General features: G+C 41.1%; 4 protein-coding genes across 5 annotated transcripts in view; 3 read left to right on the forward strand and 1 right to left on the reverse strand.

The window, feature by feature from the left end:
• klhdc2 (kelch domain containing 2) overlaps nt 1–18,378 on the reverse strand; it is a 214,670-nt gene extending 196,292 nt beyond the window's left edge. For both annotated transcript variants that reach the window (XR_012597194.1, XM_074659850.1), the window contains exon 1: nt 18,369–18,378. The gene's annotated coding sequence lies outside the window, so the exon portion shown is untranslated. The remainder of the gene's footprint in view (nt 1–18,368) is intronic.
• Nucleotides 1,311–4,760, forward strand: LOC141783799 (B2 bradykinin receptor-like). The gene is made up of 2 exons (XM_074661315.1): nt 1,311–1,498; nt 3,257–4,760. The coding sequence occupies exons 1-2, from the start codon at nt 1,479–1,481 to the stop codon at nt 4,293–4,295; spliced, it is 1,059 nt and encodes a 352-aa protein (XP_074517416.1). The 5' UTR covers nt 1,311–1,478; the 3' UTR covers nt 4,296–4,760.
• On the forward strand, nt 6,442–9,907 carry LOC141783263 (B2 bradykinin receptor-like). The gene is made up of 2 exons (XM_074660456.1): nt 6,442–6,652; nt 8,404–9,907. Exons 1-2 carry the CDS (start codon nt 6,633–6,635, stop codon nt 9,440–9,442), a joined length of 1,059 nt encoding a protein of 352 aa, XP_074516557.1. The 5' UTR covers nt 6,442–6,632; the 3' UTR covers nt 9,443–9,907.
• Nucleotides 11,599–15,059, forward strand: LOC141783273 (B2 bradykinin receptor-like). The gene is made up of 2 exons (XM_074660472.1): nt 11,599–11,804; nt 13,556–15,059. The coding sequence occupies exons 1-2, from the start codon at nt 11,785–11,787 to the stop codon at nt 14,592–14,594; spliced, it is 1,059 nt and encodes a 352-aa protein (XP_074516573.1). The 5' UTR covers nt 11,599–11,784; the 3' UTR covers nt 14,595–15,059.
• Nucleotides 18,379–18,688: the final 310 nt, after the last annotated feature.

Genomic DNA, 18,688 nt, shown 5'->3' on the forward strand with positions numbered 1-18,688 from the left:
ATTAATCAAATAATGAATTATTTAAAATAAATTGTAAACGTGTATAAGGGCTAAGAACATTATGACTGAAGTATATGATGGCCATTCCCATGCTCTGTTATGTTTCATAAGTTGTTTCAGTAATTTTGGGGTTGATACCATTTTTTTACACAGATTTGGTGCAAAATTTTACCTTTTTTTATGACTCAAGAATTGATAAAAATGATCAAAAATCCCTCCAAAATACCACATTCAGACACCAAGACCTTGAGGAACACCATTGAAACAGCCATGCTGTGATTTGGTATCAAAACCTTTTAATATTTTGAGATTTCTGCAAGAACTGCATTTTTCAGTGATTGGATGGTGAGCACTTCCGTTCTGGAAACTGCTCAGAAACCCCCTTATTGTCAATCTAGCTAGGAAAGCCATCCATTCTCCGAATGCTCTAGATCTCTAGTTTGTGGCTGTAAAGTTTCATGAGGCTGTGATTATCCTAGAGGTGACCACAGGTCATTTTATACAGTGAGATCAAATTACAAAAAAATGGTCTCACTATAATGAAATGGCTACTATTGGGACTAACATCATCACACATGAATACATTTAGGCTCACTGAATACACAAGAGTCTCAGCATTGCAGTGATATCCAATTTATGTAATTCCAAGACTGTTTAAGGTCCCAAATATGCAGAAATATTCAAACCATTTTTAGAATAGGCAAAAACAACACATTTTATGCAAAAAACTGCATGGTTTTTGCCCCAAACTGCATGTGATTATCATAAAGTGGGCATGTCTGTAAAGGGGAGACTCGTGGGTACCCATAGAACCCATTTACAGTCACATATCTTGAGATCAGAGGTCAAAAGACCCCTTTGAAAATGATCCTGAAAATGATCATGCCATTTTATCCTTGCCAAAATGTTGCCAAAATTTCTAGCATTATTTATCCTCCTTCCTGACAAGCTAGCATGAGTGCTAGCATGGTTGGTACTAATGGATTCCTTCGGTTTTCTAGTTTCATATGATATCAGTACCTTCACTTTAGCTCTAAAACTGAACTTGCTACAGCCTCTGAAAGACAGTAAAGTCGGTCGAGATCATCCGCGATCCAGCCGGTCTCAGAGGGTTAAGTGGCTTTCATCATAGTCCAAGCACACATCTGCTCCACTTTAATGCTGAGGGTATAACGTCACTATGCTCACATTTAAGACGTTTTTGAAATGAGATACTTATTTGAAAGGAGGTGCAGGGGACAAACAGGAGAGAGAGAGAGAGAGAGAGAGAGAGAGAGAGAGAGAGAGAGAGAGAGAGAGAGAGAGAGAGAGAGAGAGAGAGAGAGCATACAGACTGAAGTTGGCTGACATCCATTTAATTGCAGTTCCCTACCGTAGAAGGGGGCGAGTCAGAGTCAGACTGAGGAGAGTAAGGGAGTGTTGCTGGAGCATTGTAGTCAGGCATCTGGACGGTTCACATCTGGACTTACTCAGGAGGAATGACTCTTCAACCAACAAGGTATATATGAGTTTCCTTTCGTTTATATATTGTGAAACATTTCACATTAGCATTGATACATTTCCTCCTCTTTAACATTGAGAATTGAAACAGTAGTGTTGTGCTTTATAATCATTTTTATGTCAATAACTATGTACAGAAACTTTTTCAAAATATATTTGCATGTCCTCAGATGTATGATACGTCAAGATGTGTTGGGTAACAGAATATATTGATACACAAGACTGAACAATACAGTGAAATACAACAAAACATACTAGGATATAGAAAACCTGAATAGAATCTACCAGTAGAGACTTGTCTTTTACCATCTCATAAATTCCTCTCAACATGTTTAATGTTAGTGTGCCCCCTTTTGTTTTTGCAATATAAATTTTGGTTAAATGCTTTTATTGTTCTATGCTGATACACAAAAATATCAGTAATCGATGTTTTGATGGAATGGAAAATTTAATGAAAATTACATTGATTGCGGTGGATCATATATGAGCTCAGTTTTGGCCCCAATTATAAGAAGATACATTAAAGAAAACATTTTATAACAAACATTTGGTTATTGTAACGTACGTATTTGCAACAGTTGCTTATGCATTCACTGACACAGAGCTGATATCTTGTACTTATAGTACAGTTATAAAAAACAAACTGCTCTGTGATACATTTGATGTAGACCTATAATCTTAATTTGCAGCTCTATTGATTGTTTTTGATTCTTAATGCTTTCAGAAACATTCTCATGTGCCTATCATTTAAAAATATGATTGACTTTGACGAAACGGTTCAGTGCAAAACAGATTCCCGGACAATTCGGATGATATCTCAAATTGTGTGCAAAGCAAATTTAAATGCCCTTAGGGACATTAAGGTGAACAGGGCCAAGCATGTTGCTCATTATTGTAACATGGTGACTAGTATTCTACGTGATTTAGACGCAGGTACAAGGGAAGTACTAATCAAATTATGGAAAGAGGCAGGGCTGCTGGTGGTGCATGTAAAGGTTGCAATGCAGCAATTAGTAGTCCTAACAGCAGTTATATATATATATATATAGTGTGGAGATGGACATCTAAATAGGCTGCTCTGTTTTATGACGAAGTTAGAGAGCTCACAGGCTTATGATGAACCGTCTGTAGAAGCTCAATTACTACAGTCATGTTCATTTTCGCACGGGGCTGCACGGTGGTGCAGTGGTTAGCACTGTTGCTTCACAGCAAGAGGGTCGCAGGACTTGGGGCCCTTCTGTGTGGAGTTTGCATGTTCTGGTGGGTTTTCTCCGGTTCTCCATTTTCCTCCACACAGTCCAAAGACAATGTTGACTTTAAATTGCCCGTAGGTGTGAATGTGAGCGTCAATGGTTGTCTGTCTCAATGTGTCAGCCCTGTGATAGTCTGACGACCTGTCCAGGGTGTACCCCGCCTTCGCCCCTGAATAGGATAAGCGGCTACAGATAATGGATGGATGGATGGATGGATGTTCACACAGTTTGAAAGTTATGAAAAGAGCTGTACAAGCTGTTGTGTTCATCTCTGCACCTGTGGAAACATTAAGGCAAACTCAGGGGATGACCGTATTTCCCTGACAACAAATCACTCAGTTGAACCCAGTTGGATTTTGTTATCTTTGGACAGTGCCAGGCTACTGCAGTTGTTTCCCACCTTTTTCAGTCATGAGAGTTGTATCGATCTTCCCATCTGACTCGAAAAAGTGTTTTTGTTGCCATGATAATGTTTAACTGTCTTTGTTTTATGTTCTCCACAGCGTCCCAGACTTCAACACCACAGCTTTATATGGAGACCAAAACAACACCAATGGCACAGATTGCCCTGATATGTACGACTGGGAGTGGCTCTACATCGGACAGCCGGTTTATATCCTGCTCATCGCCGTGCTGGGAATCATGTTCAACGTGTTTGTCCTGATGGTTTTCTGCTTCCACAAGAAGGCCTGCACCGTGGCCGAGATCTACTTGAGCAACCTGGCTGCTGCTGACCTCGTCCTGGTGTCCTGTTTGCCTTTCTGGGCCGTCTACGTATACAACCGTTTCAATTGGCCTTTTGGTTGGTTCCTGTGCAAAGTCGTCAGCATGGGCATTAAGATGAACGCCTATAGCAGCATCTACTTCCTCATTCTGGTTAGCGTAGATCGCTATGTGGCACTGGTGCACCCGCTGTCCCATGGTAGAATGCGTAGGCCAAAATATGCCAAACTGGGCTGTCTGCTGATGTGGGGTTTCGGCTTGCTCCTGAGTGTCCCCACATTCGTCTTTAGGGAAGTGGATAATCGTTCTGGTAATATTACTCAATGTTCTCTGGACTACCCAAACCACACTGTGCAACTGGTCTTTGATGGGATGTTGTTCGTTTTTGGCTTGATCATCCCCATTTCGATCATCTCATTCTGCACCGTCAAGATTCTTCAGGCTTTGAAGATCCATACGATAGAGAGGTTCAATGCTGAGAGAACGGAGCAGAAGGCCACCACTCTGATGCTGGCGGTCCTCCTGGCATTCCTCATCTGCTGGGTGCCGTTCCACGTGGTCACCATGCTGAACGTGCTCGTACGAGCTGACGTCCTGGGCGGGTGTCACCTCAAGTTCGTCCTAACTATCTGCACTCAGTTCTTCGTCTACCTAGCCTTCTTCAACAGCGTCCTCAACCCCGTCCTCTACGTCATTGTAGGGAAGAACTTCCGTAAAAAAGTTTGTGAGCTCTTCAAGCAGTGGAGAATTATGAAAACAGCCACCACTGAGTCTTCACGTTCATCAAACTTTTCCTCTACACTGAATACATCAGTATAAAATACTACTTTCAAAAGCACTGCTCCCCTTAAAAATAGACTTTGTAGAAAGGTGGACAGTCATTTGCGCAAATGTAAATGATTCCAATGATGATTCATTATTAGATTTGCAGTGGATGTAATTGTGTTGTAATGGGACCAAATCACCCTTCCTCAAATCAATCTTTGACGATACGCCTTCTCAAAAAGATAATCGAGTTTTAATCAATTTTATGAAATGTAATTATAAATTTATGTAACTGTTTCATCACATGCAATAAACTACAGCTGTCCTCTTGTTACAAACATATGCAAACATCTGTATCTTGAATGTATACGTGGTGAGATTTAAATCAGCATGGTTGCTGTAAAATAATTAATGTAAATACAGTATGTCTTGTATTGCTGATAACTCAGATTGTAAATAGTACCAGTATTTGTTTTTCTCTGAACATAACAGGTCAAATAAAACATACATATGGTTTTATGGATGTCTCTTGAATCTTTATTAGGAACACGTTTAGAGACATGTTTCCCTAAGAAAACCAACAGTGTCCCTATCATAACGCACTTCTAAAGCCATTAAAATGTACTTCAGACCCGACTCTCACAGAGTTATTCACTGTAATAGCAATCTTACATAAACACAATGCAGTGCAGGAAATGGATTAATTTGTCTCTAATGCACAACGAGCAGTGCATAAATTCATTTACCCTCTGAGACCGACAATAGACCTGTTTTTGTCTTTTTTGGGGGATACAGGGGGTCTTTAGGGGTTAGCAGTATATGTCACATAGAAGTGGTGTACATCATCTGAAAGCTGGGAACCTGAAGATTAATTTGAGATGCAGCTCAGCACTGTGTGTCAAGTTGTTCTTGTCATAAATTGGAAATAATTGAATGAATGAATGAATGAATGAATGAATTAATCAATTAACTAATTAATCAAATAATGAATTATTTAAAATAAATTGTAAACGTGTATAAGGGGTAAGAACATTATGACTGAAGTATATGATGGCCATTCCCATGCTCTGTTATGTTTCATAAGTTGTTGCAGCAATTTTGGGGTTGATACCATTTTTTTACACAGATTTGGTGCAAAATTTTACCTTTTTTTACGACTCAAGAATTGATAAAAATGATCAAAAATCCCTCCAAAATACCACATTCAGACACCAAGACCTTGAGGAACACCATAGAAACAGCCATGCTGTGATTTGGTATCAAAACCTTTTAATATTTTGAGATTTCTGCAAGAACTGAATTTTTCAGTGATTGGATGGTGAGCACTTCCGTTCTGGAAACTGCTCAGAAACCCCCTTATTGTCAATCTAGCTAGGAAAGCCATCCGTTCTCTGAATGCTCTAGATCTGTAGTTTGTGGCTGTAAAGTTTCATGAGGCTGTGATTATCCTAGAGGTGACCACAGGTCATTTTATACAGTGAGATCAAATTACAAAAAAATGGTCTCACTATAATGAAATGGCTACTATTGGGACTAACATCATCACACATGAATACATTTAGGCTCACTGAATACACAAGAGTCTCAGCATTGCAGTGATATCCAATTTATGTAATTCCAAGACTGTTTAAGGTCCCAAATATGCAGAAATATTCAAACCATTTTTAGAATAGGCAAAAACAACACATTTTATGCAAAAAACTGCATGGTTTTTGCCCCAAACTGCATGTGATTATCATAAAGTGGGCATGTCTGTAAAGGGGAGACTCGTGGGTACCCATAGAACCCATTTACAGTCACATATCTGGAGGTCAGAGGTCAAGAGACCCCTTTGAAAATAATCATGCAATCTTGCCAAAATTTTGCCAAAATTTCTAGCGTTATTTATCCTCCTTCCTGACAAGATGGCATGACTGCTAGCATGGTTGGTACTAATGGATTCCTTCGGTTTTCTAGTTCCATTTGATATCATTCCCTTCACTCTAGCACTAAAACTGAACTTGCTACAGCCTCTGAAAGACAGTAAAGTCGGTTGGGATCATCCGCGATCCTACGGATCTCAGAGGGTTAAGACGTTTTTGTAATGAGATATTTATTTGAAACGAGGTGCAGGGGACAAACAGGATAGAGAAAGAGAGAGAGAGAGAGAGAGAGAGAGAGAGAGAGAGAGAGAGAGAGAGAGAGAGAGAGAGAGAGAGAGAGAGAGAGAGAGAGAGAGAGAGAGAGAGAGAGAGAGAGCATACAGACTGAAGTTGGCTGACATCCATTTAATTGCAGTTCCCTACCGTAGAAGGGGGCGAGTCAGAGTCAGACTGAGGAGAGTAAGGGAGTGTTGCTGGAGCATTGTAGTCAGGCATCTGGACGGTTCACATCTGGACTTACTCAGGAGGAATGACTCTTCAACCAACAAGGTATATATGAGTTTCCTTTCGTTTATATATTGTGAAACATTTCACATTAGCATTGATACATTTCCTCCTCTTTAACATTGAGAATTGAAACAGTAGTGTTGTGCTTTATAATCATTTTTATGTCAATAACTATGTACAGAAACTTTTTCAAAATATATTTGCATGTCCTCAGATGTATGATACGTCAAAATGTGTTGGGTAACAGAATATATTGATACACAAGACTGAACAATACAGTGAAATACAACAAAACATACTAGGATATAGAAAACCTGAATAGAATCTACCAGTAGAGACTTGTCTTTTACCATCTCATAAATTCCTCTCAACATGTTTAATGTTAGTGTGCCCCCTTTTGTTTTTGCAATATAAATTTTGGTTAAATGCTTTTATTGTTCTATGCTGATACACAAAAATATCAGTAATCGATGTTTTGATGGAATGGAAAATTTAATGAAAATTACATTGATTGCGGTGGATCATATATGAGCTCAGTTTTGGCCCCAATTATAAGAAGATACATTAAAGAAAACATTTTATAACAAACATTTGGTTATTGTAACGTACGTATTTGCAACAGTTGCTTATGCATTCACTGACACAGAGCTGATATCTTGTACTTATAGTACAGTTATAAAAAACAAACTGCTCTGTGATACATTTGATGTAGACCTATAATCTTAAATTGCAGCTCTATTGATTGTTTTTTGATTCTTAATGCTTTCAGAAACATTCTCATGTGCCTATCATTTAAAAATATGATTGACTTTGACGAAACGGTTCAGTGCAAAACAGATTCCCGGACAATTCGGATGATATCTCAAATTGTGTGCAAAGCAAATTTAAATGCCCTTAGGGACATTAAGGTGAACAGGGCCAAGCATGTTGCTCATTATTGTAACATGGTGACTAGTATTCTACGTGATTTAGACGCAGGTACAAGGGAAGTACTAATCAAATTATGGAAAGAGGCAGGGCTGCTGGTGGTGCATGTAAAGGTTGCAATGCAGCAATTAGTAGTCCTAATAGCAGTTATATATATATATATATAGTGTGGAGATGGACATTTAAATAGGCTGCTCTGTTTTATGACGAAGTTAGAGAGCTCACAGGCTTATGATGAACCGTCTGTAGAAGCTCAATTACTACAGTCATGTTCATGTTCGCACGGGGCTGCACGGTGGTGCAGTGGTTAGCACTGTTGCTTCACAGCAAGAGGGTCGCAGGACTTGTGGCCCTTCTGTGTGGAGTTTGCATGTTCTGGTGGGTTTTCTCCGGTTCTCCGTTTTCCTCCACACAGTCCAAAGACAATGTTGACTTTAAATTGCCCGTAGGTGTGAATGTGAGCGTCAATGGTTGTCTGTCTCAATGTGCCAGCCCTGTGATAGTCTGACAACCTGTCCAGGGTGTACCCCGCCTTCGCCCCTGAATAGGATAAGCGGCTACAGATAATGGATGGATGGATGTTCACACAGTTTGAAAGTTATGAAAAGAGCTGTACAAGCTGTTGTGTTCATCTCTGCACCTGTGGAAACATTAAGGCAAACTCAGGGGATGACCGTATTTCCCTGACAACAAATCACTCAGTTGAACCCAGTAGGATTTTGTTATCTTTGGACAGAGCCAGGCTACTGCAGTTGTTTCCCACCTTTTTCAGTCATGAGAGTTGTATCGATCTTCCCATCTGACTCGAAAAAGTGTTTTTGTTGCCATGATAATGTTTAACTGTCTTAGTTTTATGTTCTCCACAGCGTCCCAGACCTCAACACCACAGCTTTATATGGAGACCAAAACAACACCGATGGCACAGATTGCCCTGATATGTACGACTGGGAGTGGCTTTACATCGGACAGCCGGTTTATATCCTGCTCATCGCCGTGCTGGGAATCATGTTCAACGTGTTTGTCCTGATGGTTTTCTGCTTCCACAAGAAGGCCTGCACCGTGGCCGAGATCTACCTGAGCAACCTGGCTGCTGCTGACCTCGTCCTGGTGTCCTGTTTGCCTTTCTGGGCCGTCTACATATACAACCGTTTCAATTGGCCTTTTGGTGTGTTCCTGTGCAAAGTCGTCAGCATGGGCATTAAGATGAACGCCTATAGCAGCATCTACTTCCTCATTCTGGTTAGCGTAGATCGCTATGTGGCACTGGTGCACCCGCTGTCCCATGGTAGAATGCGTAGGCCAAAATATGCCAAACTGGGCTGTCTGCTGATGTGGGGTTTCGGCTTGCTCCTGAGTGTCCCCACATTCGTCTTTAGGGAAGTGGATAATCGTTCTGGTAATATTACTCAATGTTTTCTGGACTACCCAAACCACACTGTGCAACTGGTCTTTGATGGGATGTTGTTCGTTTTTGGCTTGATCATCCCCATTTCGATCATCTCATTCTGCACCGTCAAGATTCTTCAGGCTTTGAAGATCCATACGATAGAGAGGTTCAATGCTGAGAGAACGGAGCAGAAGGCCACCACTCTGATGCTGGCGGTCCTCCTGGCATTCCTCATCTGCTGGGTGCCGTTCCACGTGGTCACCATGCTGAACGTGCTCGTACGAGCTGACGTCCTGGGCGGGTGTCACCTCAAGTTCGTCCTAACTATCTGCACTCAGTTCTTCGTCTACCTAGCCTTCTTCAACAGCGTCCTCAACCCCGTCCTCTACGTCATTGTAGGGAAGAACTTCCGTAAAAAAGTTTGTGAGCTCTTCAAGCAGTGGAGAATTATGAAAACAGCCACCACTGAGTCTTCACGTTCATCAAACTTTTCCTCCACACTGAATACATCAGTATAAAATACTACTTTCAAAAGCACTGCTCCCCTTAAAAATAGACTTTGTAGAAAGGTGGACAGTCATTTGCGCAAATGTAAATGATTCCAATGATGATTCATTATTAGATTTGCAGTGGATGTAATTGTGTTGTAATGGGACCAAATCACCCTTCCTCAAATCAATCTTTGACGATACGCCTTCTCAAAAAGATAATCGAGTTTTAATCAATTTTATGAAATGTAATTATAAATTTATGTAACTGTTTCATCACATGCAATAAACTACAGCTGTCCTCTTGTTACAAACATATGCAAACATCTGTATCTTGAATGTATACGTGGTGAGATTTAAATCAGCATGGTTGCTGTAAAATAATTAATGTAAATACAGTATGTCTTGTATTGCTGATAACTCAGATTGTAAATAGTACCAGTATTTGTTTTTCTCTGAACATAACAGGTCAAATAAAACATACATATGGTTTTATGGATGTCTCTTGAATCTTTATTAGGAACACGTTTAGAGACATGTTTCCCTAAGAAAACCAACAGTGTCCCTATCATAACGCACTTCTAAAGCCATTAAAATGTACTTCAGACCCGACTCTCACAGAGTTATTCACTGTAATAGCAATCTTACATAAACACAATGCAGTGCAGGAAATGGATTAATTTGTCTCTAATGCACAACGAGCAGTGCATAAATTCATTTACCCTCTGAGACCGACAATAGACCTGTTTTTGTCTTTTTTGGGGGATACAGGGGGTCTTTAGGGGTTAGCAGTATATGTCACATAGAAGTGGTGTACATCATCTGAAAGCTGGGAACCTGAAGATTAATTTGAGATGCAGCTCAGCACTGTGTGTCAAGTTGTTCTTGTCATAAATTGGAAATAATTGAATGAATGAATGAATGAATGAATGAATTAATCAATTAACTAATTAATCAAATAATGAATTATTTAAAATAAATTGTAAACGTGTATAAGGGGTAAGAACATTATGACTGAAGTATATGATGGCCATTCCCATGCTCTGTTATGTTTCATAAGTTGTTGCAGCAATTTTGGGGTTGATACCATTTTTTTACACAGATTTGGTGCAAAATTTTACCTTTTTTTACGACTCAAGAATTGATAAAAATGATCAAAAATCCCTCCAAAATACCACATTCAGACACCAAGACCTTGAGGAACACCATAGAAACAGCCATGCTGTGATTTGGTATCAAAACCTTTTAATATTTTGAGATTTCTGCAAGAACTGAATTTTTCAGTGATTGGATGGTGAGCACTTCCGTTCTGGAAACTGCTCAGAAACCCCCTTATTGTCAATCTAGCTAGGAAAGCCATCCGTTCTCTGAATGCTCTAGATCTGTAGTTTGTGGCTGTAAAGTTTCATGAGGCTGTGATTATCCTAGAGGTGACCACAGGTCATTTTATACAGTGAGATCAAATTACAAAAAAATGGTCTCACTATAATGAAATGGCTACTATTGGGACTAACATCATCACACATGAATACATTTAGGCTCACTGAATACACAAGAGTCTCAGCATTGCAGTGATATCCAATTTATGTAATTCCAAGACTGTTTAAGGTCCCAAATATGCAGAAATATTCAAACCATTTTTAGAATAGGCAAAAACAACACATTTTATGCAAAAAACTGCATGGTTTTTGCCCCAAACTGCATGTGATTATCATAAAGTGGGCATGTCTGTAAAGGGGAGACTCGTGGGTACCCATAGAACCCATTTACAGTCACATATCTGGAGGTCAGAGGTCAAGAGACCCCTTTGAAAATAATCATGCAATCTTGCCAAAATTTTGCCAAAATTTCTAGCGTTATTTATCCTCCTTCCTGACAAGATGGCATGACTGCTAGCATGGTTGGTACTAATGGATTCCTTCGGTTTTCTAGTTCCATTTGATATCATTCCCTTCACTCTAGCACTAAAACTGAACTTGCTACAGCCTCTGAAAGACAGTAAAGTCGGTTGGGATCATCCGCGATCCTACGGATCTCAGAGGGTTAAGACGTTTTTGTAATGAGATATTTATTTGAAACGAGGTGCAGGGGACAAACAGGATAGAGAAGAGAGAGAGAGAGAGAGAGAGAGAGAGAGAGAGAGAGAGAGAGAGAGAGAGAGAGAGAGAGAGAGAGAGAGAGAGAGAGAGAGAGAGAGAGAGAGAGAGAGAGAGAGAGAGCATACAGACTGAAGTTGGCTGACATCCATTTAATTGCAGTTCCCTACCGTAGAAGGGGGCGAGTCAGAGTCAGACTGAGGAGAGTAAGGGAGTGTTGCTGGAGCATTGTAGTCAGGCATCTGGACGGTTCACATCTGGACTTACTCAGGAGGAATGACTCTTCAACCAACAAGGTATATATGAGTTTCCTTTCGTTTATATATTGTGAAACATTTCACATTAGCATTGATACATTTCCTCCTCTTTAACATTGAGAATTGAAACAGTAGTGTTGTGCTTTATAATCATTTTTATGTCAATAACTATGTACAGAAACTTTTTCAAAATATATTTGCATGTCCTCAGATGTATGATACGTCAAAATGTGTTGGGTAACAGAATATATTGATACACAAGACTGAACAATACAGTGAAATACAACAAAACATACTAGGATATAGAAAACCTGAATAGAATCTACCAGTAGAGACTTGTCTTTTACCATCTCATAAATTCCTCTCAACATGTTTAATGTTAGTGTGCCCCCTTTTGTTTTTGCAATATAAATTTTGGTTAAATGCTTTTATTGTTCTATGCTGATACACAAAAATATCAGTAATCGATGTTTTGATGGAATGGAAAATTTAATGAAAATTACATTGATTGCGGTGGATCATATATGAGCTCAGTTTTGGCCCCAATTATAAGAAGATACATTAAAGAAAACATTTTATAACAAACATTTGGTTATTGTAACGTACGTATTTGCAACAGTTGCTTATGCATTCACTGACACAGAGCTGATATCTTGTACTTATAGTACAGTTATAAAAAACAAACTGCTCTGTGATACATTTGATGTAGACCTATAATCTTAAATTGCAGCTCTATTGATTGTTTTTTGATTCTTAATGCTTTCAGAAACATTCTCATGTGCCTATCATTTAAAAATATGATTGACTTTGACGAAACGGTTCAGTGCAAAACAGATTCCCGGACAATTCGGATGATATCTCAAATTGTGTGCAAAGCAAATTTAAATGCCCTTAGGGACATTAAGGTGAACAGGGCCAAGCATGTTGCTCATTATTGTAACATGGTGACTAGTATTCTACGTGATTTAGACGCAGGTACAAGGGAAGTACTAATCAAATTATGGAAAGAGGCAGGGCTGCTGGTGGTGCATGTAAAGGTTGCAATGCAGCAATTAGTAGTCCTAATAGCAGTTATATATATATATATATAGTGTGGAGATGGACATTTAAATAGGCTGCTCTGTTTTATGACGAAGTTAGAGAGCTCACAGGCTTATGATGAACCGTCTGTAGAAGCTCAATTACTACAGTCATGTTCATGTTCGCACGGGGCTGCACGGTGGTGCAGTGGTTAGCACTGTTGCTTCACAGCAAGAGGGTCGCAGGACTTGTGGCCCTTCTGTGTGGAGTTTGCATGTTCTGGTGGGTTTTCTCCGGTTCTCCGTTTTCCTCCACACAGTCCAAAGACAATGTTGACTTTAAATTGCCCGTAGGTGTGAATGTGAGCGTCAATGGTTGTCTGTCTCAATGTGCCAGCCCTGTGATAGTCTGACAACCTGTCCAGGGTGTACCCCGCCTTCGCCCCTGAATAGGATAAGCGGCTACAGATAATGGATGGATGGATGTTCACACAGTTTGAAAGTTATGAAAAGAGCTGTACAAGCTGTTGTGTTCATCTCTGCACCTGTGGAAACATTAAGGCAAACTCAGGGGATGACCGTATTTCCCTGACAACAAATCACTCAGTTGAACCCAGTAGGATTTTGTTATCTTTGGACAGAGCCAGGCTACTGCAGTTGTTTCCCACCTTTTTCAGTCATGAGAGTTGTATCGATCTTCCCATCTGACTCGAAAAAGTGTTTTTGTTGCCATGATAATGTTTAACTGTCTTAGTTTTATGTTCTCCACAGCGTCCCAGACCTCAACACCACAGCTTTATATGGAGACCAAAACAACACCGATGGCACAGATTGCCCTGATATGTACGACTGGGAGTGGCTTTACATCGGACAGCCGGTTTATATCCTGCTCATCGCCGTGCTGGGAATCATGTTCAACGTGTTTGTCCTGATGGTTTTCTGCTTCCACAAGAAGGCCTGCACCGTGGCCGAGATCTACCTGAGCAACCTGGCTGCTGCTGACCTCGTCCTGGTGTCCTGTTTGCCTTTCTGGGCCGTCTACATATACAACCGTTTCAATTGGCCTTTTGGTGTGTTCCTGTGCAAAGTCGTCAGCATGGGCATTAAGATGAACGCCTATAGCAGCATCTACTTCCTCATTCTGGTTAGCGTAGATCGCTATGTGGCACTGGTGCACCCGCTGTCCCATGGTAGAATGCGTAGGCCAAAATATGCCAAACTGGGCTGTCTGCTGATGTGGGGTTTCGGCTTGCTCCTGAGTGTCCCCACATTCGTCTTTAGGGAAGTGGATAATCGTTCTGGTAATATTACTCAATGTTTTCTGGACTACCCAAACCACACTGTGCAACTGGTCTTTGATGGGATGTTGTTCGTTTTTGGCTTGATCATCCCCATTTCGATCATCTCATTCTGCACCGTCAAGATTCTTCAGGCTTTGAAGATCCATACGATAGAGAGGTTCAATGCTGAGAGAACGGAGCAGAAGGCCACCACTCTGATGCTGGCGGTCCTCCTGGCATTCCTCATCTGCTGGGTGCCGTTCCACGTGGTCACCATGCTGAACGTGCTCGTACGAGCTGACGTCCTGGGCGGGTGTCACCTCAAGTTCGTCCTAACTATCTGCACTCAGTTCTTCGTCTACCTAGCCTTCTTCAACAGCGTCCTCAACCCCGTCCTCTACGTCATTGTAGGGAAGAACTTCCGTAAAAAAGTTTGTGAGCTCTTCAAGCAGTGGAGAATTATGAAAACAGCCACCACTGAGTCTTCACGTTCATCAAACTTTTCCTCCACACTGAATACATCAGTATAAAATACTACTTTCAAAAGCACTGCTCCCCTTAAAAATAGACTTTGTAGAAAGGTGGACAGTCATTTGCGCAAATGTAAATGATTCCAATGATGATTCATTATTAGATTTGCAGTGGATGTAATTGTGTTGTAATGGGACCAAATCACCCTTCCTCAAATCAATCTTTGACGATACGCCTTCTCAAAAAGATAATCGAGTTTTAATCAATTTTATGAAATGTAATTATAAATTTATGTAACTGTTTCATCACATGCAATAAACTGCAGCTGTCCTCTTGTTACAAACATATGCAAACATCTGTATCTTGAATGTACAGGTGTTGGGATCTAAATCAGCCTGGTTGCTGTAAAATAATGAATGTAAATACAGTATATCTTGCATTGCTGATAACTCAGATTGTAAATAGTACCAGTATTTGTTTTTCTCTGAAAATAACAGGTCAAATAAAACATACATATGGTTTTATGGATGTCTCTTGAATCGTTATTAGGAACACGTTTAGAGACATGTTTCCCTGAGGAACCAACCAACAGTGTCCCTATCATAATGCACTTCTGAAGCCATTGTGGACTTCAGCTCCGCATTCAACACCATCAGCCCAGCTCTGCTACAGGACAAGCTTTCCTTGCTGAGCGTGCCTGACTCCACCTGCAGGTGGATCACAGACTTTCTAACAGAAAGGAGTCAGCACGTAAGGCTAGGGAAGCAAGTCTCCGACACACAGACCATCAGCACCGGTGCCCCCCAAGGCTGCGTTCTCTCCCCACTGCTCTTCTCCCTGTACACCAACGGCTGCACCTCCAGACACCAATCTGTTAGGCTCCTTAAATTTGCAGACGACACCACCCTCATCGGCCTCATCTCCGAGGGTGATGAGTCCGCTTACAGATGGGAGGTTGACCACCTGGCATCCTGGTGCAGCCAGAACCACATGGAGCTGAACGCTCTGAAGACAGTGGCGATGGCGGTGGACTTAAGGAGAAACTCAGCCCCGTTCCCCCCCCCTCATCCTGCGCGGCTACCAAGTCAACACGATGGAGTCGTTCCGTTTCCTGGGCACGACCATCGCCCGGGACCTCAAGTGGGAGCTAAACATCAGCTCCCTCATCAGTAAGGCCCAGCAGAGGATGTACTTCCTGCGGCAGCTGAAGAAATTCAACCTGCCACGGACCATGATTGTGCACTTCTACTCGGCCATCATCGAGTCCATCCTCACCTCCTCCATCACCGTCTGGTTCGCCGCTGCCACCGCCAAGGACAAGGCCAGGCTGCAGCGGGTCATCCTGTAATGTTCTGGTTAAACAAAACGTGGACCCAAAAGCAGCACACACTAGTCAGGTTTTAAAGGTGTAACAAGAAAGAATTTATTAATAATAATACATTTAAATAGTGAACAGGGCAGGGTTCTCCAAGTCTGTTGTGGATGGACTGAAGACTGAAAGTCTTAAAGGGGAGCGAGGAGCATGGGGAATGGGGTTCCAGTGTTCCTCCAGATGGTAATCCCAGTCCACTGTGATCCAAGAGGAAGCAATGAGGTTGGAGAGTGAGCAGGTAGGTGCAGCAGGAAGCGGAGGCAGCTGGCAGGTAGGTATACCACACTAGGGCAAAAATACAAAAACAGGATGAGCACAACATGATTAAAGCGAGCAAGTACAAAGTCAAAAAAGGAAGCTAATGAGCAAGGTAAGTGAGCCTGAAAGCGTACTACCACTGTGGCAACGAAAACAATCTGGCGATGAGTGGCAGGAAGACCAGGGTTGATATACTGCAGAGTGTATCTTGATTAGATGATTGGTGTCAGCTGCTCCAGCAACCACCGCCCAGGAGAGGGAGGAGGAGATGGCCACACCTCCTTCTCGACAGACAGACCAGACTAACAGGGTAAAACACACAGGAGACAAAAGGACAGGGAAACACAGGAAACACAGGGAAACTACTATACTGCCCAGGTGATAACATGACACATCCGTGCTGCAGAGAGGGCGATCGGCTGCAACCTTCCCTCCCTCCAGGAGCTGTACACCTCCAGGCCTTGAGGAGGGCAGGGAAGATTGGTCGACCCCTCCCATCCTGGACACCATCTATTCCAGACTCTGCCATCTGGCAGGAGGTTAAGGTCCATCAGGACCAAAACCTCACGCCACAAAAACAGTTTTTTCCCCATGGCAGTGGGGCTCTCGAACAGCCCCTCTGCCCCCCTGTGACTCTGTCCCTCACACACACACACACACACACTATTGCCCCGCCGACACTGGCTCTCCCCCTCTTTCATACACTCTAAATACCACCCCCTACTGTATCCCTCTCTCTCCCTCTGATACCTGATTGTTTGCACTCCGGCAATATTTGCACTATCTGTTTATATCATGTTTATTTTTGTTTATAGCTTATTTTGTATATTGTATATTGGGAGAATTTTAATTTTTTGTTATTCTTATTTAAATTTTTTGTTATTCTTATTTTATTCCAACGTTTTTATCTATTCCTTTTGTTATTATACTGTTTGACTTGCACCAACATAACCAAAGCAAATTCCTAGTGTAAATCTCTTACACCTGGCAATAAACACAATTCTGATTCTGATTCTGATTCTGATTCTAAAATGTACTTCAGACCCGACTCTCACAGAGTTATTCACTGTAATAGCAATCTTACATAAACACAATGCAGTGCAGGAAATTGATTCATTTGTCTCTAATGCACAACGAGCAGTGCATAAATTCATTTACCCTCTGAGACCCACAATAGACCCGTTTTTGTCTTTTTTAGGGGGATACAGGGGGTCTTTAGGGGTTAGCAGTATATGTCACATAGAAGTGGTGTACATCATCTGAAAGCTGGGAACCTTGAGATCAGCACTGTGTGTCAAGTTGTTCTAGTCATAAATTGGAAATAATTGAATGAATGAAATAATTAATTAATTAATCAATTAATCAATTAATCAATTATTTAAAATAAATTGTAAAAGTGTATAAGGGCTAAGAACATTATGACTGAAGTATATGATGGCCATTCCCATGCTCTATTATGTTTCATAAGTTATTGCAGCAATTTGGGGGTTGATACCATTTTTTTACACAGATTTGGTGCAAAATTTAACCTTTTTTTACGACACGAGAATTGATAAAAATTGTCAAAATCCCTCCAAAATACCACATTAAGACACCAAGACCTTGAGGAACACCATAGAAACAGCCATGCTGTGATTTGGTATCAAAACCTTTTAATAGTTTGAGATTTCTGCAAGAACTGCATTTTTCAGTGATTGGATGGTGAGCACTTCCGTTCTGGAAGCTGCTCAGAAACCCCCTTATTGTCAATCTAGCTAGGAAAGCCATCCATCCTCTGAATGCTCTAGATCTGTAGTTTGTGGCTGTAAAGTTTCATGAGGCTGTGATTATCCTAGAGGTGACCACAGGTCATTTTATACAGGGAGATCAAATTACAAAAAATGGTCTCACTATAATGAAATGGCTACTATTGGGACTAACATCATCACACATGAATACAGTTAGGCTCATTGAATCCACAGGAGTCTCAGCATTACAGTGATACCCAATTTATGTAATTCCAAGACTGTTTAGGGACCCAAATATGCAGATATATTCAAACCATTTTTAGAATAGGCAAAAACAACACATTTATACCGCATGCAAAAAACTGCATGGTTTTTGCCCCAAACTGCATGTGATTATCATAAAGTGGGCATGTCTGTAAAGGGGGTAACCATAGGTACTCGTGGGTACCCATAGAACCCATTTACAGTCACATATCCTGAGGTCAGAGGTCAAGGGACCCCTTTGAAAATGATCATGCCAGTTTTTCCTTTCCAAAATTCAGCCCAAATTTCGAGCGTTATTTATCCTCCTTCCTGACAAGATGGCATGACTGCTAGCATGGTTGGTACTAATGGATTCCTTCGGTTTTCTAGTTCCATTTGATATCATTCCCTTCACTCTAGCACTAAAACTGAACTTGCTACAGCCTCTGAAAGACAGTAAAGTCGGTTGGGATCAGCTCAAGTGGCTGCATACTGGAAAATCTTTATCCAATGATAAAACATCAAGCAAATAAACACTAACTACGCCAAATCA

This window comes from Sebastes fasciatus, chromosome 15 (assembly GCF_043250625.1).
Source record: "Sebastes fasciatus isolate fSebFas1 chromosome 15, fSebFas1.pri, whole genome shotgun sequence".
In the NCBI taxonomy this organism is placed as follows: Eukaryota; Metazoa; Chordata; class Actinopteri; order Perciformes; family Sebastidae; genus Sebastes; species Sebastes fasciatus.